The 23,897-nt window shown below is 36.9% G+C and overlaps 1 protein-coding gene across 1 annotated transcript; it reads left to right on the top strand.

Annotated features, from left to right (window-relative positions):
* Nucleotides 1-10,152: 10,152 nt before the first annotated feature.
* Nucleotides 10,153-18,567, top strand: Jchain (joining chain of multimeric IgA and IgM). Its single transcript, XM_060380901.1, has 4 exons — nt 10,153-10,308; nt 13,528-13,648; nt 16,615-16,695; nt 17,664-18,567. Exons 1-4 carry the CDS (start codon nt 10,245-10,247, stop codon nt 17,875-17,877), a joined length of 480 nt encoding a protein of 159 aa, XP_060236884.1. The 5' UTR covers nt 10,153-10,244; the 3' UTR covers nt 17,878-18,567.
* Nucleotides 18,568-23,897: the final 5,330 nt, after the last annotated feature.

The following is a 23,897-nucleotide window of genomic DNA, read 5'->3' as shown; positions in this document are numbered from 1 at the left end:
GTTTCCTGGTCTGCCTTGTATCATTCATGAGAAACCCCAGGACAGTTTGTCTGGAAAAACTGGAACCTTCAGGATAAATGACTGAGAATACTCGGAGACCCATCAGCGATGCCCAATATGATGACAAACGTGAACAATCGTGGGCATCGGCTAGGATGCTGTTCTCTAGTTTTGTTTGGCTGTCTTGGAAATCATAAATGTAGCTATGCTTACAATACAGGCAAACCCCACAAAGTGTAATTTGAGGATATAATTCAGAGATTGGTCTGTTGTTCCCTTAGTTAATTCTGGGAAGTTTTATTTATTTATTTTTGTTCTTCAATAAGATAAAATTGTGCATGTATTTATTTAGCTTTTTTCCCCCCTGTGGTGCTGGAGGTTGAATCCAAGATCTTTCATATGCTTCACAGGTGTCCTACTGTGCCCTGATAGAATTGTCTATTTAAGGCCTTTGAGGGGCTTACCAGGCAGATACCTGCTGTCAGCTTGGATTCCAGCCCCTCAGGACTAACTTTGTGGAAGGAGAGAACAGACTCCTGAAATATATATATTTTTTAATCACACAGAATAAGAACAAAACTATTTATTTCTAAAAATAAAAAATGTCTAGTTCCTGTAAATTTTTTCTTTCAATGCACGTTTGTTTATCCTGATTGCTATATTAGAGCATTCTTTCATACTATGACTGCTAACTAGTATAGTTAGTGTCACAGGACACATTAAAAATAACAATGAATGGAATACCTAAGTGTTTACTTTTAGATGTGAGTAAATACCTAATAATATTCTGATATTGTGCTGAAAATGTAGTTATTGATAATTGAACTTGGCAATCAATATACATTATGATCATCTGTGTGAAATCCAAATTTATACTCTTGAAGAATATTTTAGTATTCCACAGAATTGTCTTATTCAAAGATATATATGTTGAAATAAGTGTAGATGGAGTCTCTGGCTTCCTACTGACATCCTGAAATTTATTTCCTTGAGTGGTCATGGGTTCTTTGAACTCCCAATTTGTTGATGGTATCACAGTCTATACCTAGACTGTATTTGTCCCTCTACTTGATTTCTACTTATTTCTCAATATTATCCTCTGTGAGGCCTTTTATAGTTTGAACTATTCCCCTACCCACAAAGCTGTACTGCTTCCACCATTGTGAAAATATCATTATTACCCACTAGGCTGTATTTACATTCGGTTGAAGGTCGTATTTCATTCCCTTACAGAGTAAATGCATTTAATGTATATTTAATGAAAGAAAGTCTGAACCAAAAGCCATTTGCTTTAAAGACCAAGAAAGCAGTTTTGGCCTTACTGCTAGCAACTCTGTCACTGTTTTAGTTTGTCCTAAAGAGAAATTATTTTAAATGAAAATATGTGTCCGATCCAATTACACTAGGAAATTATGAGTCCCAAAGATGGAGCTATTGATCTCTTATTGGTGCTATAATAATTACCACAAACTTTGTGGCATAATACTGCAGCCAGCAGAGGTATGGACAACACAGGGACCTGCAAAGGACAAATGTAGACAGAGACACAGGTCTCTGGGTTCACTTCAGCAATGAATAACTTTTATTTTTCTGACTGCTGTTTATTTGCTGTTTAGCTGGTTAGTAGAGATGGCATAGCAAGCAGGGCTTGAGCAGTCCCTTAATCACTTTATTCAAATTGCCGCTTCTGCACTCCCCTGCCCTGTGGCCTTGTGTTGCCTTAGGAGACAATCCACCCAGGCCTCAGTGCCTGCAGTTTTCCCATCGTGTGCCCACATCTGGGTTAGGGTTTGTGCCTGAGAAAGGAACTGCAGACCATCTGGACTGCAACAGCTCAAGACCAAATACTGTTTCTTTAGGAGGCCTAGTGTGGCCTCTTTGGATCAAAATCAAGATGTTGAGAGGGCTTTGCTTTTTCTGGAGTCTCTAGGGGAGAGTCTGTTTCCAAGCCTTTCTGAGCTCTAGAGACAGTGCTGTCACATTCCCCAGCCCATGGCTCCTTCCTTTAATTTCAGTCAGTGATGTAGGATCTTAGCAATCTTTTTTTTTTTTTGCATATATAATTTTTCTTTTTTTAAAATTTATTTTATTAATTAGAGTTTATTCACTTTGTATTCCAGCTGTAACCCCTCCCCTTGTCCCCTCCCAATCCCACTCTCCCTCCCTCATCTCCTCTTGTGCCCTTCCTCAAGTCCACTAATGGGGGTGTTCTCTTCCCCTTCTCTCTGACCCTAGCCTATCAGGTCTCATTAGGACTGGCTGCATTGTCTTCCTCTGTGGCCTGGTAAGGCTGCTCCCCCATCAGGGGGAGGTGATCAAAGAGCCAGCCCCTGTTTCCCTTACTAGGGAACCCACTTGGAAAATGAGCAACTTATGGGCTTCCTCTGAGCAGGCGGGTCTAGGTCTTCTCCATGCATGGTCCTTGGTTGGAGTATCAGTCTCAGGAAAGCCCTCTGTGCCCAGATATTTTGGATCTATTGCTCTCCTTGTGGAGCTCCTGTCCCCTCCAGGTCTTTCTGTCTCTCCCTTTTCCCATAAGATCCCCTGCACTCTGCCCAAAGTTTGGCTATGAGTCTCAGCATCTGCTTTGATACCCTGCTGGGTAGAGTCTTTCAGAGGCCCTCTGTGGTATGCTTCTGGCCTGTCTTAATTCCAGCTGCAACCTAAGTTCCCTACTGCTGTGCAATGTAGCTTATTCACAGGTTCTAAAGAACAGGACACGGGCATATTTAGCATTCATGTTGATCTGAATAAAAAAGGCTGTCTTTCACTAACGTTAATAAATGCCAAAAGAGTCAGCTGCTGTTACATTTCAGTCATATTATAGGTAGTTTATACTTATTATCATCAGTTTTAATGACATGTATCCCTCAGACATGCTTGTTTTATAAATGAAACCAAGGAGTAGATTTTTTTTTAGTTTTATTTTTCAGTGCTAGAGATCAAACTTGGGGCCTTGTGCATACAAGTTGGTATACCCTTAGCCCAGGAAGATAAATTTTAAATAGCTTTCCAAACTTCTACTGAATCTAGACAATATGTGATTATAGAGCCCTTGCTTTTGATTATTATGAAAATTAAGATGTTTTTCAACACATCTTTACAGTTGAATCTGTTACATATTTTTCTGTGTTATGTGAGTATGTATGCTCATGTGGGGAGAAGAGTGTGTTAGGGGTGCAATAGCATGCACATATGTGTTTGTGGAGGCTGGAGGGACATCCTCAGGAGAGTGGTCCATATCCTTTGAGATAGGGCCTCTGTCTCTCATTGGTCCAGAGCTCACCAACTAGGCCACACTGGCCCATGCGAAGCCCAGGCCCTCCTCTTCCTACGTCCTCAGCATCGAGATTATAAGCACTGCCAGTACACCTGAAGGTTTACACGGGTTCTGGACATCAAATTCAGGTGCTTGTGCTTACAGGGCAAGTGCTTTTACTGAGTGAGCCAACCCTGATCTGGCATTTTTTTAAATAACTGGTTATTCCTCATATATTATTCTTTTTCCTTTATTCTTAAGAAAAACATATTTAGTATGATAATGATGCAAAGTAAAACACTGATAAGATAATTAGAACAAGGAAAAAATGTGTTTTCTGACCTATTCTCTCCATCTCTCTAGGGCATTGGTTCTCAACCTTCCTAATGCTGCATCCCTTTAATACAGTTCTTCATGTTGTGGTGACTACCAACAATAAAATTGTTTTTGTTGCTACTTCATAAATGTAATTTTGCTATTGTTATGAATCATAAATATCTGATATGCAGGATATCTGATATATGACCACTGTGATTAGGGGGTCATGACCCACAGGTTGAGAACCATTGTTCGAGGTTCTCACACTAACTCAGTTGTCTTCAGACTCCGACAATGTTCCTACTGTAGTCTCCTGAGAACCAGAATTACAGAAGTGAGTCTGGCTCTTTTCTCAAATAAGCCTGCTGCATGTATATATGTGTATGCATGTGTGGGCTCATGGGTATGTGGGTGTGTGCATGTGTATGTATGTGTGTGTGGTGTATGTGTGCATGTGTATGTATGTGTGTGTGCAGTGTATATGTGTATGTGTATGTATGTGTGTGTGCATGTGTGTACCCTTGTGTGTATATGTTTACCTGTGTGTTTATGGTCGTACAACTCACCGAGCTATACCCAGCCCTATGGCTCCTGTTTGGTTTCTCTTCATATTCTTTTTACATATGCCATTTGATACTGCTCTTTAAGAACCCCACTCTTCAAGGAAGCATTTGGTAATATGAGAGGAATATACATATGAAGAAAATGACTTAAAAAAGTAATATGCTAATCTATATAAAAGATAATGTGGGGACACAAGTGGAGTTTATTGCAATTTATTTTAAGAGTAAATGGTGACTTGAATTAAGTAGTGACTTGCTAGGATTAATTTAAAGTAATTTTGGATTTTTGATAAAGATTGTGTGGGAAAAAGATAAATTTCTGGTAAGGAACTGATAGACTAAAAGAGGATTCTAAAACAGCAAATAGCAAATCGTATATTACAGAAAAGGAAAGAAGCCGTATTTGCCTATAGTTGCAGCCTCCACTCCAAACACTTGATACGTTTCCCTAAAGCACAGCTAGAGCAGACTCCTGGGGTTGATGGTCTAAAAGCAACCTATTGTTGTTGGAGGGATTCTCTTGGGACCTTCTTTGCTATTGTGTCTCCAGAAAAATGACCATGAACTCTTAAGCTTATTTCTTTCTTTTCTGTTTTTTTCCTCAAATGAAGTTTGAAAGCAGGTCACTTGTAGATTGAGACCTGTGGGTGAGAATAAGCTTTGGGTGGTGCCAGTCAACCAGCATGCACATGTCTGTAGCAGTTCTGTGAAAAGCCACTGCAGGTGCAAGTTTATTTAAGAACAGACCACAGCCCAGGTGTGACTCTCCTTATAAACATTTAACCACAAACCTGCCCTAAGAGTCTGTGGAAAGCTTTTGGAAAAAATGAATTCAGTTTTTTTGGTTGTTTTAATTTTTAGAAACATTTTGTATTAAAGTTTATTCCTTATATTTTGAATTATTTTTAAATTTAAGATTTTGCTTTCCAATAGCTAAATACAAATTTGACAAATACTGTGATTGATTAAACACCAAAATTGATTAATCTCTGCATGCAAAATCCGAAATATTTCAGGCTAAAAATGCCAATTAGAAGATATTTCTTCGTACAAATGTGGAAAGAATGAGTGTTTAGGATTTTGGTACTATGAGGTAAAATGAATTGGAAGTCAGGCACAGGTTCCATCTTTATTTTTAGAATCCCCGAGGCTGATTCTAAAATCCAGATTAGAGCTGAGTGTGTGCCGTGTGCCTGTGCTTCCAGCACTTCAGAGCTGGAGGCAGGGAAGTCAGGAGTTCAGAGCAAGCCTCATCTCCATAATATGTTTGAGGCTAGCCTGGGATATATGAGACCCCATCTCTACAAAGAAGCAAACAAACAAAATTCCAAATTAGAATATATTTTTATTTATTTTCTTTATTTTTGTTTTGTTTTTTCTTTTATGAGACAAGATCTCTTGTGTCCTAAGTTACTATGTAGCTGAAAAATGACCTCAAATTCAGTATCTTTCTACTTCTATCTTGAAAAGAACTGGGATTATAGGAGTGAGCCACTATGCCTAGAAAAACTTGCACAATTTAAATAGGAGAAAAAAAGTTTTTCAGTGAGATGGCTTCATGTGTAGAGAAACTTAGGACACAAGCCTAACCTCTGAGTTGATCTTTCACAGTGAAGGGCAGAACTGGCTCCCAAATGTCTTCCGACCTCCACATGTGCTCTGTGGCACACATGACTGCGCTTACACAGTTATGCACACACGGTAATAATAGCAAATAAAATGATTGTTATCATTTCTCTTATAATGAAGCATATGTGTCATTTACATTTTCCTCCTCACTCTGCTGCATCTAGGGGGTTTCCTTCCTTGCTCCTCCACCTGCACAGTCCATGCCCTCCCCATCAAATGCCTTAAACTTGCTTTTTCTTTTCTTGGAGCAGTGTTTTTGTTTGTTTGTTTGTTTGTTTAATGAGGCAGAATAATGGTACCTTCAAAATGTCCATGCCTTGTGCAGGAGAGGTGACTTACTAGATAAGAGCACTTGTTCTTGCAGGGGACCCAGAGGACCCAGGGGACCCAGGCTCTATTCCCAGCACCTGCATGGTGGCTCACACCATCTGTTACTATGGTTTCAGGGGATCCGAGGCCCTCTGACCTCAGTTACTGATTTTGATGATAAAGTGAAAGAAGATATTTTTTTTTAGCGAATTTGAAGAATTATTTTCTCTTACTTCATGTATCCTTTATGATAATACCAAAGGTACTATCAAATATGTTAAGGGGTTTACATATGTATTGTAACTTTTGTAGCATTTTTGGGAATGTTAAGTTATTTTTTAAGAGGGATTTATTTTTTTTTAATGTATATAGGTGTTTGTCTGCATGCATATGTATGTACCATGTGTGTGCTGTGTACTCAAAAAAGCCAGGAAAGGGAGTCAAATTCCCTGGTACAGATGGCTGTTAGCTGCCATGTGGATGCTGGGAAGTGAACTCAGGTCCTGCAAGAACAGCCTTCTCTCCAGCCCCAGAAGTTACTTCTAAAATCTAAAAGATTGTTAGGTTACTTGAAATTTATAGATTGATATTTAGTTCAAGATTTAATGGAGCCTTTCTTGTTTTTCTATTTGTTGTGGTAGGTTGGAAAATTTTATTAATTATTGAAATGTGTTTTCCACTTCCAATTGTTGGACAAGTGGGAAATATGAAGCATTACGCTAAACTTAGAACATTATCCATTATAAAGAAAATCAAGAGATTTCTGCTCTAGCTTAGACTTGCAGCCAAGAAGGCTATTAACATATCACCTCTTTAAAGTGGTTAAGTGGCAGAATGCCAGGCTGCTATCAAAGATCCGTTTATGTAAGAGGAGGCCTTCACAGGGAGAAAAGGTACTGAAGATAGAGGCTAAAGGAGGGATAGAGAATATTGCTAAGTACTCACTGTTTATGGATGTAAGGGAAATTTTGGTCTGATGCTGGCTGGGATGGCTCATGCTTGTAAGCCCAGCACTTCTGAGGTTGAGGCTGGAGTTGAAGCTCAGATACAACACAGTTTAGTCCAGTTGGGATGCAATGTGAGACCCTGTCTCCAACAACAGCAACAGCAATGAAGACACAAAATTTCAGTATTTGTGGTTGTATAGATGTATGACCTCACTTGAGATGCGTTGATACATACAGATGTACTTATTAATGGGTTATAGATAGGACTTTAGAGGTATATCTTAGAAAACTCTCCCAGAACTACCCCATAAGTTCCGTATGTTTCTTAATAATTTAAGTGAAATTTAAAGCTGTGTCATATTTGCAAATATTGTGAAATTGAGAGAAAAAACTAATGTGCTTGCCTGTAAAAGAGTGATTCAAAAAGATTGTAATGTTGGTCTGAGCTTAGCAAGACAATGCTTAGGGACCATGGCCAAATCTCACACTCAAATCCAAACTTAAAGTATTAAATGTGGAGAAGCCAAATGTGATGGCATAGGCCCCATAACTCCAGCACTTGGGAAGCTGAGGTAGGAGGATTACTCAGAGTTCAAGGACACCTCAGGCTACATAGTGAGCACTAGGGCCAGCTAGCATTACATAGAAAGACCCTATTTCAAAACAACAGCAACCTCCCTGGGGAAATCAAACAACAGTTTAGTTAACTTGTTTTCAGTGTGATACTATTTATTTTAAAAGTTTAATCTTTGTTAACCTTGGGCTCTTTCATAAATACTTAATGCGGTTGCCCATTCTGCTATAGGCTTATTATCCACCACTTTTTAAACTTTAAAGCACATCAAATTGGGTACCTTTTGAAAACACATATTCTTAGGCCATATCTCCATAAGTTGGCTCAGTGTAACCAGGAAATCCCATTCTAATTAATACTTCAAGTGATGCTAGGTGGATGATCCCTAAACTACACAGGCAAATACTCATCTCAGACCCTATATTGCCAGCCCAAGCCGCTCCCTTCCAGTGGCAAAAGTATAGCACAGAATCACATTTACAGTTAGATACATAGTTTATACACAACAGAAACACTAGTTACAAGATTAAGAAAATAAAAAAGCCATTGGATGAAGAGATGGAAAGACCAAATACAGAGCTTTCCTCTATGTTAGTAACCACAAATATGTTTTTTGCTTTAATACAAAAGATTTGAGCAAATATTCTTTTACTCCAGGGGTGTATCTGAGTTGCTTGAGGGAGGCAGTTGAGACTTGAGTACATATTCAAGAAATTAGTGACTTACACTATCCTTTTACTTCTTGGGGGGGAAGAGGGAGCCAAGGTCCCATGTAGCCCAGGCTGCCCTTAGATTTGCTATGTAGCCAAGGATGGCCTTGAACTCATGATTTTTTCTTCTGTATCCTAACCACCAATTCATTCTCATTCGTATTCCCTGTCTATGTGTTACAGACTAAGTGATTCATTTAGAAACTACAGTTGGGGTAGGTAACGGTAAAGGGGTTGATGCTTATTTTGATTTCCATAGTTACCGCAAATGTCTTTTTAGACATATTTGCTTTTCTGACAGATAAAATTGCTTCTCTGATTCTGGTAATGCCCTCACTCCCCACTTTCCCTCTCTTTTCCCCCTTTCTTTTTTTTTTTTTTTTCTTCTGGAGTCAGGGTCTTACTGCAGAAGCAGGCTTGCCTTGAACTCATGATCCTTCTACCTCAGCCTTCTGACCACTGAGTTACAGGCATGAACTACCACCTCAGAACCAGGAGAACTGATTTTCATAACCTAAGTAATTTCTAAGTTCTATTGACTAGTATTTAAAATGAGGATGCACTTTGATGATGTAGTGGCATCATTTGCTCTAATTCCAGACACTTTGTTTTGCTGGACTTTTACTAAAGATTCTTTTTAAACATTTTAACAATTATTTTATGTGTTTAGGTTTTTGTCTGTATTTATGTCTGTGCACCACATGTCTGTTTGGAGCTCGTGGAGGTTGCAAGAAGGTAACCAGATCCTCTGGAACTGGAGTTACAGACAGTTGAGAGCTGCCATGTGGATGCTGGGAATTGAACCTGGGACCTCTGAAAGAGCAGCCAGTGTTCTTAACAATTGAGCCCTCACTCTGGACCCTTACTACAGATTCTTTGATGAAATGTAATTATGTGATAGGGTTTCATATCTGTCACCTCCTACTTTTAGGCTGCCTACTTCTGAGCCTGAACTACTGTTTATTATCTCTTAAAATTTTAGGAGACTCTTAGAGAATTAGAGATAAGAACCAAGATAATACATACTTGGTATTATTACATACAAATGTACTCATCCTGTTTCTAAGACAGGAGATTCTAGGATGTTGGATGTGGGGTAGGAGTTACTCTACCCCAAAACTTAGGTTTCTTTTTATCTTTTTACATCTGACAATAATTAATTAAAAAAAAAAGAGGCCAAATACTTCAGCAACTGATTTTTCTGTTGAGACAACATACACACAAAAAATGTTTTAGTGCATGGCTTTGGAAGGAATCACTAGGCAGAAAAGCAGAACGTCGGCCTCAGTCCTATTAGAGCAAAATGTAGCATTAGGTCAAGTCTGTCAGTTTCAAATTCTTCTTATGTTTCTGAACTTATGAAATAACTGAAAGTGGTAAACACACGATGCTTAAATATGATAATTTGTTTAATTAAACACTAGTAGAGAAACTGATATAGAATACAACTAAGAACCTGAAAGGCCTTTGTTACTTCTGTCCCTTCATTGCTCCTTTTCTTCTCTTTTCCTTTATTTATTATGCCAGCCATGAAAAATGTCAGATATTTGTTTTGAAGACTGATAAGACTATATGTAGATGAGGAAGTTGAAAACTCATATTTAATCATTCTCAGCAGGGTCCTGACTTGACATTCTTGTTAGTGTCGGGGTTCATACACTGCTATTCCCTAAGTGCAAAACACAGATGATTCATCAAATTCCAGCTTTGCAGGAAAACTTTAGATTAAAAGGAAACACTTAAATATGAACCATGTGCTCCTACCCAATGTAGCATACAGCTCAAACCTAAACCATGGTTGTGACTGCTTGCAGCTCCTCTGGTGCCCGGGGTGTTATTTTAAGAAAGCAGAAGCAGCATCATTTGCACATTCCTTATAGACACACACACCTTGGCCCTCACTTTTGACTTCAGTGTTTCAAAAGTGAAGACAAGATGAAGACCCACTTGGTTTTCTGGGGAGTCCTGGCCGTTTTTGTTAAGGCTCTTCTTGTAACAGGTAGGTGGTACCTAAACAATAAAGCCAGATAAAAGGGAAAATATAGAACAGACATGTGTTTCAGGCCTAAAGACTTAAACTTATTCTTTAGCTAGACAGTTACTTCTGACCTTATTAGGCAGTGGTATATACACAGACAGGGCTCATTGCATTCTCTGTTCTTTTTTTCTTCTGTTTGGCTACTTCAGCCTATAGCATAAGAAAACAAATAGTTTGAGGGAGCTATATGTAGCCACACTTAAAAATTTCCATGCACAACTTTAAACCTCAATAGCCCTCTGCTTGGGTCTCTATGTATTCTAGAGAAGCTAAGTAATAACTATGGTAATTATGATATAGAATATATTTTGATTTTATCTCCCCAGGGAAATGGAATCAATTTCAACAATTTTCTTACATTATGACCCTTTAAAAATGTTTAGTGCTTTCCATGATGTTTTTTCTGTTATTTTGTTTTTTCATCTTCCAGACAACTTTATTAAGGGACATATTCTAAATAGAGAAGTATATTCTTTTTTCCAAACAGAGATGTATTAAGAGTAATCACTTTATATTTTATTAATAACATGTACATTTTAAAAATGATATTTAAAGTAATATGAAATACTAGTAACAAAACAAATGTATATAAACACTTGTTACAAACATATTTATATCTATAGGCATATCTATATAAAATAGATTTAACTATATATAAATCAGCTATTCTCTGTCTTCTGGTTTTTGAGGCAGGATCTCACTATGTAAACCAGGTTGCTCTCAAACTTCAAATTCCTCTGCCTCAGCCTCCCCAATATTGGGATTACAAGTATGTGCCATCGTAACTGCCCAGATATCTCTATTGAACTGTGTGTTTTGGTACTTTGCTAAGAGCTTTACCTTTGATAGCCCTCTCAATGTTCGCAATCCCCATTTCTTCATATTCCTATTGTTATTTCCCACAAGTTGAAACACTTGACACTGAGGTGAAATAACTTACCCAAGCGCACACAGGAGCAAGTGGTAGGTAGAACCTGGGTAGTTTGACTGTATGGCCTGCATTCCTAACTGCTGTCTGGTATTGCCTGTATCGAGGAGCCACCTTTTAGTGAACCCATTGCAACCATAGCCACAGTGCAGTGCTATGTGATTCTGTTTGTTTTAACTCAAAGTTAATAAACACTTTATTGTGCACCTACCACTTCTCGAATGCTTTTAAATGAAATAATTGGTCAGGAAAAGTGCTTATTTTTAGGAAGAAAATATTACAGTCTAGGTCTTGGTAAATCAAACATATTTGTGTATTTTCTGGGAGATATATTAGACTGCCTAATTTTAAAAAATATATGAATACTAATGATGATCTCTTCTTATGTTTCTAGAAAGGACATAAATATCCCTTATAGAGTATGGCTATTTTCTTTTAAATACTTCCTATTTAAATTATTTTCTTGACTCTTAATGTGCATTTTTTTTTATCAGACTTTACATGCTCATGTAGATTTCATTTAGAAAAGCATTTAAGAGTTATGAACACAGATATAAGGAAGAGAATACTATTTGAATTATTTTACTCTTTTTAGAACATTAATAAGCTTTATATCTTATAAATCTTTATATCCGATATTCCCCAGCACTATGCAGACTTGTAGCAAATTGTTTATTAAGAATTTATGAATAATAGCACACTAATACATTGTTCTTCAAACACAAGTGCAATAACAACAATCTTTTTTTGTGCTGGGTTTTCACTTTTTATTTTTATTATTTATTACAATTTATTCACTTTGTACTTAAAATGTAATGGTTATTATCATTAAGACAGAACTAATGCAGTAAAGTTTTCTCTGTTTTGTGAGCTAATCTTCAGTAATAATTAGGTCTCCGAGAAGAATGATAAATGTTCTGATCCTTTAACCTTTATAGTTTGACTGTACTAATTATTCATGAGTTTTTTTGTTGAAACTCAATAAGGGAAATTTTAAAGGTTGTTTACCTAGAGTTTATGGGGAAAGACATATTGCACATCATTATTATTTAACTAGAACTATAAGATAACCCTATTACTGGCCCTTAAATTATCATTTATTTAGTCAATTTCAGATAATTAGAATTTTCTTTGTTTATTCTTTGTAACATTTACTCACTCTCTCTGTGTGATACACAGATCAGACAGTGAAAATTGATTCTCAGAGTTAAAGCTCTAATACATACCTAGACATTTATTAATTTTTCTCTGTAGTAACATTGTACATTAAGTTGAACTTATGCCTAACAATATTTTCTAAATTGTTGTTTCAGCAAAACTTTGCAGGCAGTACTTTACATTGATATAACTCTGCCCTTTAATAGAGTTTTTCTAAGAAATATTAATATAGCTCCTGTTAGTTTTTTTGGTTGAATCTGTGTACCGTGATTATTATCATAATAAACAATATAGATAGTTTGGGAAAGTTCTTGTGGAGAATATAAAATCTTACAAAAATAACATAGTCTTGAAAAGATGCTTCTTCCAATACAATTTAAAGGACACAAGTTTTCACAAGACGAAATGAGAGTTCTGGGAGGGACTCAGTGTTTCCAGTGGGTTTATACAGACTGAAGCTTCATATTGTTCCCTTTCAGGTGATTGCTTTGGTTGAGGGATAGTCTCGATTTGTGTTTTACCCTTCATTTTGGTGTTTATCACTCATTTTTACTAGGTGATGTCACAAAAAATTAAAAGCATTAGATATGTCAGAATTCTTTCAGTCTAGCTTCTCTTTAGTTTTTCCAATGAAGAAAAAGAAAATTCCTTTTAGATGTTATTTAGATTGTCTTTGTTCTCTTATATTTGAAAAGAAAACAAATAGAAAGACTTGGACTGATGAACAATAAAAATTAAAGTTTTTGATCCAGGAACGGTGGTGCCCTCCTGGTACTCAGTCCTCAGGAGGAGAAGCCGGGGTGGAGAGTTCAGGACCAGCCATAGCTGTTTAGTGACTGTCAGACAGCCTGGTTACATCTGTCTGATATCTTCAGGTAAAGAAGACAAATTCACTCATCTTAATACATACACAATATCTCTTTATATAATGCAGGCTGTTCTGGAATTTTAGTAGGTAGTCTAGGTAGGCCTTGAATTTCTTCTTCTCCCTTCTGAATTTTCCAAGCCTGGGGATTGCAGGCCTATGCCATGATTCCAAGGAAACAGTCTTTTATTTTCCTTTTTCATGATATGTTTTACCTCTGACACCCAAGGTGATGATGGAAAGACCGTTCTTGCTGACAACAAATGCATGTGTACCCGAGTTACTTCCAGGGTCATCCGATCCGCCGAGGATCCCAGTGAAGACATTGTGGAGAGAAATATCCGAATTGTGTATGTGGCATTCACATTTCTTTTCTCTGTTATAAGCAGATGCTTTGTCTTATTAAACTCTTTTATTTTTAAAGGCAACGATGCAAGTTTGTCCAAAGCAGCTCTCTGTAGCAGGCAGGGGTCTTGAAAGCGGCTGCCTTGTTTAAATGGAGCATCTTTAACCCACTTTTGACGTGGAACATCTTTAATGAGATTGGATCATGGCTTAAATGAAGTTGAGTTTTGTTAACAAGCTGAGCAAATTTTAGAGAAGTTGAGGGCAGACACAGAAGGAACCAGAGGCTTCTATTTAGTTTATATGCAGAGATTTCAGTTTGAATCAGAACTCTCAGCTATTCTTAATCAGCTTTAACTGCAACTGCACATAACAGTAAACACTCTACTCTTGTTCTATTTATTAAACATTGACTATTTTACTTGTCTTCATAAAGACAGACATTAAAATTGATGAATTGATTTCCTACTCATAAGCTGGACTCAGAGCTATTAATTTTATTAACATATAGCCCAGACTTATATACTTGGTAGCTCTTAATATCAAGAATACTGATAATACTTGAAAAATAAAATTTTTACTTGATCCAATTAGTGACAAGTTTTTCTTGCTAAATAGTCCCACCTTAATAGTTTTCTCCAATCTGATACCTCTCGTAGGAAAAGAACATAGCAGTCAATTCCAGCTGTCAGTGGGAAAAGTATGATGTTCAAATATTTTTGTTTCAGGATCTGGCTGCATCAGTTTATAACTGTGTATTCTTAAAAATAATCAAATTATTTGTTCACTGCAAACGTAAAATTTCTCAGATTTAAATAGAGGAAAAAATGAGCCTACTTTATAGGATATTGTAAAAAAATTGAGAATTTTTATTGTTTTTAATGTTGTATGGGTCCTGTCACATATTTTAACAAGATTATTAACTAATAATAACTTAACTCACTATATCATTGAGATTATTAACTAACTAATAATAACTAACTATATCATTGTTTTGAAAAAAAAATGCTCTTGGTGCTTGCTTTATTCAATATTGTTATCAGTATGTATTACAAATGTGTCCTGCCTCCCTACAAAGCTTAGCATAACTCTCAAGATTGTTTCTTGTGTTTCCTCTGTGTGAAAAACAAACAACCCAGGTGTCCTGCAGTGTGCCTTTATTTCCCCACATTCAGTGTTTTCTACCTTTTCTGTTTTTACATCGACTGGGTTTTCTGTTCAAGAATTCTTTTTGACACCTCTTTCCAATTGGCTATTTCTTCCTCAGTCTGTGTGTCTAAATTTAGTTGTTGACTCCTATAGAAGGCTTTCTGAAACAGTTCCCTTTAAGGGTCTTGAAAGCAGCTGCCTTGTTTAAATGGAACATTTTTAACCTACTTTTGACATGTAACACCTTTAATGAGATTCAATCATGATTTAAAGAAAGTTGTGTTTTGTTTAACAAGCTGAGGAAATTTTACAGACGTTGAGACAAAGTTTTTCACTTAGACCCTGCCCACAGAACTCTAAGTTATAGATTCTCTCAGACATGTAATTGGAGAGAGCTAGTCCATGATACTGCACATAAACAATATTGAAGAACCACTTACATTTGAATCTCCAGGAGAAAAATTATTTCAATTGCTTCCATGATTTTCTAATTCATCTCTTACTTGTATTGTTCACTGAAATCAAATAATCTCGTTACTTCATGACACTTTTCTTGATGTTTCCTGATTTTTTTTTCTGAAAGTATATTGCCATTGCTGTGTCATTATGGCATCATTTCTAACTCTATCACTTACTGTAATGGGGTGGCTTTATGGAACTTTCTTACCTAATTTGAACCTTACTGAGCTGTGAAAAAAGGATATTACACACACACACACACACACACACATTTGGGGCTCTGCCTATATAATATAATAATTTATATAAGAACAGTATTTGGCTCACAGTAGATTCTTATATTTATTTCCCTGTCATTCCCATTATTTAAAGCCTTTTCTGGAGTTAACAAGGTGGCTCAGTGCATAAAGGTGTTTGCTGCAAAGCCTGACAACTTGCATATTTGATCTCCAGGACACTGCACGTGGAAGGAGAGGACTAACTCCTGCAAGTTAGCCTCTAACCTCCACACATGTTCTGTGGCATGAACACACTAACTATCAACATATACATGTAACAAATAAATAAATGCTAAAACTTTTCTAACATCCTAAGAGCCTTTATAATCAAATCAAACAAGAGATAAATTTATTTATTCAAAGTCTTTATTTATAGACAAACAAACAAACAAATGTGAATAGTCAGTATTGAGGGTTAGTACTGGGAATACAATATAAACTGTGTAATTATGTGCTGAACTGGAGATGATTACACACATGAGTAGTATCAACATTTGGGGGATACAGACAGAAGAGTCAGGAGTTCAATGTCATCCTTTGCTACAAAGTAAGTTTGAAGCAAACCTGAGCTATATAAAACACTATCTCAATACTCAAACAAATAAAACTAAACTAAACAATCCCTTAAAACAAAAGAACAAAACACAGTAAAACTTACTCTCAAACACAGACAAAAATTCCCTTCCCAAAAAACCATAAAATAGAACATCCCCAAAGAAATTGCATAAGTATGGTGCACACTGACACATAGACAGACAAACCACCAACACAGTAAGACAAATAAATAAACATTATAATTTATCATGTACACATCTTTAAACATATATCTCTTCATCTGTTCATTCTACAAGCAACTAAAACCTACACACCACACATGTGTTTCTATATAGCCTAGGAAAAAACTAGTCTATAAGCAAGAAACTGATTTTTAACAAATTACTGTAAAACCTGAGTAATGGTTACAACTGAGCAAAGTCATGATAATTACTGTTCTAATTAAATAGTAAATACTAATCTATCAAGACTTCTACTAACAGAAACAGCAATATTTGTATTAATTATTTTACTGTTTTCTTTCTTTCTAGTGTCCCTCTGAACAACAGGGAGAATATTTCGGATCCTAATTCTCCAGTGAGAACGAAATTTGTGTACCATTTGTCAGACCTGTAAGAATTTCCTTCATACTTATGTATATATTGAAGTTAATAAGCTTTAATTAACTTTGTTAATAATAATATTTCTGAAAACACATTGGGTTATAAACATTGAGTAATATCAGACCTTTTGAATACAGTAATTCTTAGATTAATGATTAGGTACCAAAACTTCATAAAACTTGGTCACAGAAAGATAGTAGTGATAAATTTATTCTAAAGAAGAAATTACTGTCATTTATACAGAAGGGGCCAATTTATCTCAACATTTAAATAAGTAGCATTTAGCTTTTAGCATGCATGTGTTTCTTTGGAGATGATAAAATCCGATGTTAAATAGTTTTAAAAAAATTCTCTTACTGGACATGGGTGGAGCATGCATTTAGTCCCAGAACTCAGAGAACAGAGTCAGACAGTCTTTGAGTTTGAGGCTATCCTGCTTTACAGAGTGAATTTCAGGACAACCAGAGTTACATAGAGAAACACTGTCTTGAAAAACCAAACCAAAAAAACCCCCCAAACTTCCCTCAAGAGGATGGTGCAGGAATAAGAGTACTGATGGTTCCAGGCCAGCATGAGCAACACAGTGAGACACTGTTTTCCCTAAATAAATATCTATGTACATGTATATCTACATATAAATATATGTATTTATTGTCACTAAAACTGAATTTATTGAAACAAGTTTGCAGCTAATGATAAACTAACACATTGGAAGCCGGTGTACCATATAGGTAAGATGATTGTATCATCATATCTTTAATTACATTGCTTACTTTCATCTACTTTTATAAATGGAAGATAAAGAATTTTGTAAAGTATGCCTTGTGGTGCAGATGATTAGGTCTGGAAAGAATGATCATTTATTATAGGGTACAGCTGCAAGAACTAACAGATGAGGTGGACATTTATAGTGACTTGTATGTTGAGGTAACATTTGCTGATGGGTTTCTAACACACATTATTTTTTTTTTTTTCAGCTGTAAGAAATGCGATCCTGTGGAGGTGGAGCTGGGTGATCACATTGTTACTGCCACCCAGAGCAATATCTGCAACGAAGACAGTGCTGTTCCAGAGACATGCTACACGTATGACAGAAACAAGTGCTACACAACCATGGTCCCACTTAGGTATCATGGTGAGACCAAAATGGTGAAAACAGCCTTGACCCCCGATTCTTGCTACCCTGACTAGTTTGAGTCACTGCTCACTACGCAGCTCTTTGTCTTTGGAAGCTCTTCATTTAGACCCAGAAACTATACTCCCTGCTAAAGAATTAAACCAGGATTTATTTTGGATGGTATAAAACGAACATTCCCTTTCAATAGTTAGAATATCATCACTACTGCCATTATTATATAATTCTTTCTCAATTCTAAGTATTAAATCCTCATGCCCACCCAAACATGCAAATTTAAGAGTTCATTTTCTAGTGTTTAAAATCATAAGCAAGGGGAGAAAAAGTAAAATTCCAAGAGTAAGTAAATTAAATCCTTTTTCTTTCTTATGTCGCTGTGGAGAGCTGAGCTTTTGCACATTTTGTACTCTTCTTTAATATCTCACTGTGTAGAGAAAACATACCACTAAACACAGGGCAGTTGTATATCGTCACTAGAAGTTACAAAGGACACATTTCGGGATTATTTACTAACATTTATGAAACAAGTTTGCTGAAAGTGATATGATTTGATGCACAGGTGAAAAATGTTTTTTGATAGGACACAAAAGACTTGGCATTAGATTTTTTGGATAACTTTTTTGACAGATTATTGTATGAAATTCTTAGGGGAATCTTGTGTGTTGCAGCTTAATTGAATGCAATTTGTCATCCAAAATATGTATTCTCTAGCACAGTGTGAACAATTAAATAGATTCATAAGCATACACCTGTGTGAAATAATTCATTGGAAAATTTTGCTTGTGTTTAACCTTCTTATATGTAAATTAAATACAGTTTATTATTGGAAAACAGTTTGTAAGTATGATGTAATAATATATTCTTCCCTAAGCTTATACAACTACATATTTGAGAAATATTTGTCATTTTACACTTAAAATTAATTACAAAGGCAGGGTCCATAGCACATAGCACCTTTTGGAAGCAGGAGGTGTATGGCATGGTAGGTGGCTTGCTTATTATGCCTAAGGCCTTGAATATGATGTCCAGCACTGCAAACATAAAAAACCAAAATATGCCCTTTCAAAAACAAAACAAAACAAAACAAAACAAAACAAAACAAAACAAAACAAAACCAAACCAAACTCCACAGACTTTATCCAGCTTCATCTAAGTAGAAAGCTTCCACTTAAATGGTAGGGTTATTTCAAAGTACAAACTGGTCGCATACAAGAAACCTCATGGCATAAAGCCATGGCCAAATGACATATCTATCTATGGGTGCTACGGAAAGTAACTGCTGTTTCAGAGGCTGACATGTAGATACTTCTGACCCGAGAAAAGTGGGGTGGACTCTCCAGGCCTTTCCTGTATGGTAGCAGTGTATATTTTTTAGTAGGTAATTCTAATGGCCCAAGTTGAAATTCAGAATTCTTAAGTGGCTGAATTAAGATCAGACAAGGTAACTAAATTTAAGATCATTTCTTTTTTTTTAAATGGAATTATAACTATCTCATAGATTTTTTATAAGAATGATGATACATCCTTTATATGAATATGTGTTTATATTTCATTTAGTATAGTGGTCATAATAGATAGCAACAGTCAGTACATTATAGTTGTTACTGTGTGTGAATTTTCTTTTGACTCTTTCTCTCTGCGAACAAAGAGTGAAAAATACAGATATGTGTTGTGGTTCTTAACTTCAGAGAATAACCCAAAGGATTTAGGAAAGTAGATTACTAAATTCCTCCCCCAAAGATGCTGATTAAGTAGCTTTTGGGTAGGAAGCTCTTACAAATTCCCAAGTTCCAAGTAGCACTAACATCATGAGCCTCTACTTCCACCTAGTGGTTGGATACGGAGTAAAATGACTAGGAGTTTTTAATATGCATTTTTTAACCTTCATAGAATTGTGAAAAGAGTTTTTCTATCTTCATTTTACTGATAGCACACCTAAAGTTTTTGAAGATTACATTTATTTAGTATGTGTCCATGAAAACAAGGATATATTCTTATATATGTCTGTGCTTATATGTCACCTAGGTTAGCTATTTTGGTAAAAAACAGTGTAACTGCCACAACACCCCACTGCTATGGACTGTACTCCCTCAAGCCACGAATGAGCTTCCTTCCTTAAATTGCTGTCTTTTTTTTTTTTTTTTTTTTTTTTTTTGGTGTTTGTTTGTTTCTTCAAGGCAGGGTTTCTTTATGTGAAGCTCTGGCTGTTCTGGAACTCGCTTTGTAGACCAGGCTGGATTTGAATTCACCTGCCTCTGCCTCCCAAGTACTGGGATTAAAGGCATGCACCACCACCTGGCCCATTGCTGTGATTCTTAATACTGTCAAATTGATAGGACCTAGAATCACCAGGAGGCAAATCTCTAGGCAGGTTTATGAGGGCGTTGCTAATGTGGGCGGCTTCGTTCCATGGGGTGGAACCGTAGAGACTGAGTAAAGACAAGCTGAGCAGCAGCATTCATAGTCCTCTGCCTCCTGAATGCAGAGGCAGCGTGACTCATGCTCTTCCTGCCAGGAAAGCCTGCGCTTTCAAACTGTGAACCCAGTAAACTGCTTTTGTCAGAGCACCAAAAAATAACAGATACAAAAATATTGGTACTGAGTAGCGGGGCTGTGGCTGTGATAACTCTGAGTCCGTGATCTAGAGGCCTTTGGAACTGATCAGCAGGAGAAATGTGGAAGCGTTTGGAGCTACAGGCTAGAGAAGTCTTGAATGCTGTACAGAGAAAGTAATAGATTACTCTGGGGTGGGGTGAGAAGATCAGACTGCCAAGAGAAATGTCAACAGTGTGTTCCTCTCTCATGAGATTTCAGGGGGAAAGCCTTTGTTGAGAACTGGTATAGAGTTTATTCATGCTGCATTTTAGAATAGAATGTGGTGCATTCTGCCAGTGCCTTGGAAGAATGCACTGGCATATGAATGGGGTTGAATTAAAAAATAATAGACTAAGTTGATGGGTAGAGGAAATTTCAAGCAAGCATATCATTTAGGCTGTGGCTTACTTACTGACTAGTGTTTTTTATCCAGGTTCACAGTGAGCAAGAATATCTAGTGGAGCTGGGTGTGATGGCACAGGCCTGTAATCCCACTACTCAGGGAGGCAGAGGCAGGCAGATCTCTGAGTTCAAGGCCAGCCTGTTCTACAAATCAAGTCCAGGACAGCCAAGGCTACATGAAACCCTGTCTCAAACACAAGACTAAACCAAAAAACAAAACAAAAGAATATCTAATGGACAGAAAGCTATGAAAAAAATGTGTATTTTTTTTTTTTTTTTGTCAAGGAAAGGAGTACGAGAAAGTTTATAAAGTTGGTGACAAAGAATAAAGAAAGCAGCTCTAACTGTTAGAGAGTTAGCACAACTAAGGGGAGACCTGACACTTTGCACTGGGACAATAGGAAAGGTATAGTGAGAGCATGGCCCTGACCATCAAAGGCTCCACCTTGTGAAATGTAAATTCATTTGAAAGGAGACAGTTAAGCCAAGAATACAGCTGAAGGGCTGTCTCTTGAAAACAACTCCCTAGGGTCAGCCTCCAAGATACATAGAGGTCACTACAACTATAAAAGAAGGGGACCAAACTACATCCAACCAGGCACCAGAACCCGGCAGCACTGTATATATGGATCAGGATTTGCAGGCAACCCAAAATGTAGGGACTACAGAGTCATGGAGGCCTGCGCCATTTCCTTGAGTCTTAGAAGCTGTGAAGGCGACACCCTAGTAGCAATGGAGACCTCCGGATGTCGAAGATGCCAGGATCTTGGGATGTCCATTAAGGGAAGTTGAATGCACAGAGTGGAGTCGGCATGATAGTATGGTAAAGCTGTAGCAGTGGTGCTGCTGAACAGTGCTGAAGCCCAGATGATGTTACCAAAAGGCTCAGATGCTAGACATGCAGCTGTAGGATTTCGAGTTACCCTTCTGGGATTTTCACTTTGGTTCAGTCTTTCTTGCTGTGCTTCCATTCCTCACTTTTAGAGCAGGAATTCTGTGCCATTGCATGTTGGAAGTATTTGACTTTTTTTTTTTTTTTTTTTGGCACAGTTAAGAGATCATTGGAGAGAGGCATAGGAGGAGATGAGGGAGGGAGGATAGAATTGGGAGGGAAGGAGGGAGGATGCTACAGCTGGGATACAAAGTGAATAAACTGTGATTACTATAAAACATAAAAATTTAATAAAAAAGATCATTTTTTGTGGGGCTGGAAAGATGGCTCAGTAGTTAGAATACATTAGTACTTTTTTTGTTTGTTTGCTTTTGGTTTTTCAAGACAGGGTTTCTGTGTGTAGCCTTGACTGTCCTGGACCTGCTTTGTAGATCAGGCTGGCCTCAAACTCACAGAGATGACCCCTGTGCTGGGATTACAGGTGTGTGACACTGCCTGGCTGCATTATTACTCTTAAAGAGGATCTGAGTTTTATTCCCAGCGCACATATCAGCTGACTCACAACGGCTTGTAGCTCCAGGGGGTCTGATGTCTCTGGCTTCTGCAGGTCCTCAACACACAAAAATGCACAATATACTCATGATGAAAAATAAATAAATTATTATTTCTTGCCATCTACTGTGGTTGGATTTGTTTTTTCTTGTTTTTATAAATTCTTGAATTGTGTCATAATTCATTTATTTATACTATTTTTGATTTCTTTAATGTAGGCCTTTAGGGTTATAAACTTCCCTCTTAGAACTGCTTTTAAGTGTGTCCTAGAGGTTCTGCTGTGTTGTAATTAAATTTTCACTTAGCTCCAGGAGTATTTTGATTGCTTTCTTGATTTATTCCTTGATCTGTTCATCACTGAATAATGGTTTGTGCAATCTTTATGAAGCTTTATACTTACTTTGCTGTCAATTTTAACTTCTATAGCACAGTGGACAGGTAGTATATATGGGATTATTGATTTTTTTTTGTATTTGCTAAGGTACATTTCGTGTCCAGCATATGATATATTTTAGAGAAGCTTTCATGAGCTGCTAGTAGAATGTCTGTTCTTTGGTATTTGGGTAGAATATTCTGTAGACATCTGTAAGATATAAGATGTCATTTAATTTTGAAGTTTCTCTGTTTACTTTTTGTCCAGATGACCTATCTATTGGAGAAAGTGAGGTGTTAAAGTCACTACTATTATTGGCTTTAAATTGGCTGTAGCTTAAATTCCATAATGAATTGGGTGAATAAAAGTTTGGTGCATTTATGTTTGGTTTTGTTACCTATTGTTGATTAATTGATCCCTGAATTAGAATGAAGTGCCTTTCTTTGTATCTTCTCATTAGTTTTAGTTTTAGGTCTGATTTGTCAGACAGTAGGATGGCAATGCCATCTTGCTTCCTGATTCCATTTGTTTGGAATTTTTTCCATCCTTTCAATTTAAGTTGGTGACCATTTTTAAAGCTAAGATGAATTTCTTGTAACAACAGAGAGATATATTTAGTTTCTTAATTCATTAAACTTCATGCTGTCTTCTGACTAGAGAGTTGAGGCTATTGTTAAACAGTGTGTGTAGATTGCTGTGTGTAGAGTGACTATTAATGTGATAGAAATCATAAATTTAGTGCTGTGGTAGCTTATCTTTAGCTAGCTGTTTACTCAGGTAATGACACATGGAGACCATGATTATTTAATTAGCACAATACTGACCAATAATTACTCCATCCTAAACCTCTAAGCTAGTCTAGCTTCCTCTCAGGCAAATTCCCTATCATATTTGCATTTTTATTAATCTCTTAGTTCCGGATCATTTCTGCTGATGCTTCCTGGTCCTCTCGTGTCACAATCCCCTACTTCCTTCCCTCTTTGACCCAGATGTCCTACCCTACATTTTCTATTGTTCAGCATTGGCTGGTTAGCAGAAGAGAAAACAAATGATGGGCATCTTACCCAGACTCGATACAGGAGATATTTAGAATAAACGTTGCAATGCCATGTCAGGACTGAAACCCGGTAGTGGGACAGACAATTAACATTTGAGTAAATAGTAACATTATGCCAACAGCTGTGCTGGGTGGTTTTATAGCTACTTGACACAGGCTAGAGCCATAGGAAAGTGGCACCTTAATTGAGAAAATCCCTCCATAA

The sequence above is a fragment of the Meriones unguiculatus genome, chromosome 3, assembly GCF_030254825.1.
Source record: "Meriones unguiculatus strain TT.TT164.6M chromosome 3, Bangor_MerUng_6.1, whole genome shotgun sequence".
Lineage (NCBI taxonomy): Eukaryota > Metazoa > Chordata > Mammalia > Rodentia > Muridae > Meriones > Meriones unguiculatus.
This window is presented reverse-complemented; position numbering and strand designations above follow the sequence as displayed.

What these genes read in the sequence shown, in the direction of transcription:
- Jchain (XM_060380901.1), top strand. Translation starts at nt 10,245, where the DNA reads ATGAAGACCCACTTGGTTTTCTGGGGAGTCCTGGCCGTTTTTGTTAAG. An exon ending in TAAGGCTCTTCTTGTAACAG is followed by an intron (nt 10,309 to 13,527) that starts GTAGGTGGTACC and finishes CTGACACCCAAG; the next exon opens with GTGATGATGGAAAGACCGTT. An exon ending in GAGAGAAATATCCGAATTGT is followed by an intron (nt 13,649 to 16,614) that starts GTATGTGGCATT and finishes CTTTCTTTCTAG; the next exon opens with TGTCCCTCTGAACAACAGGG.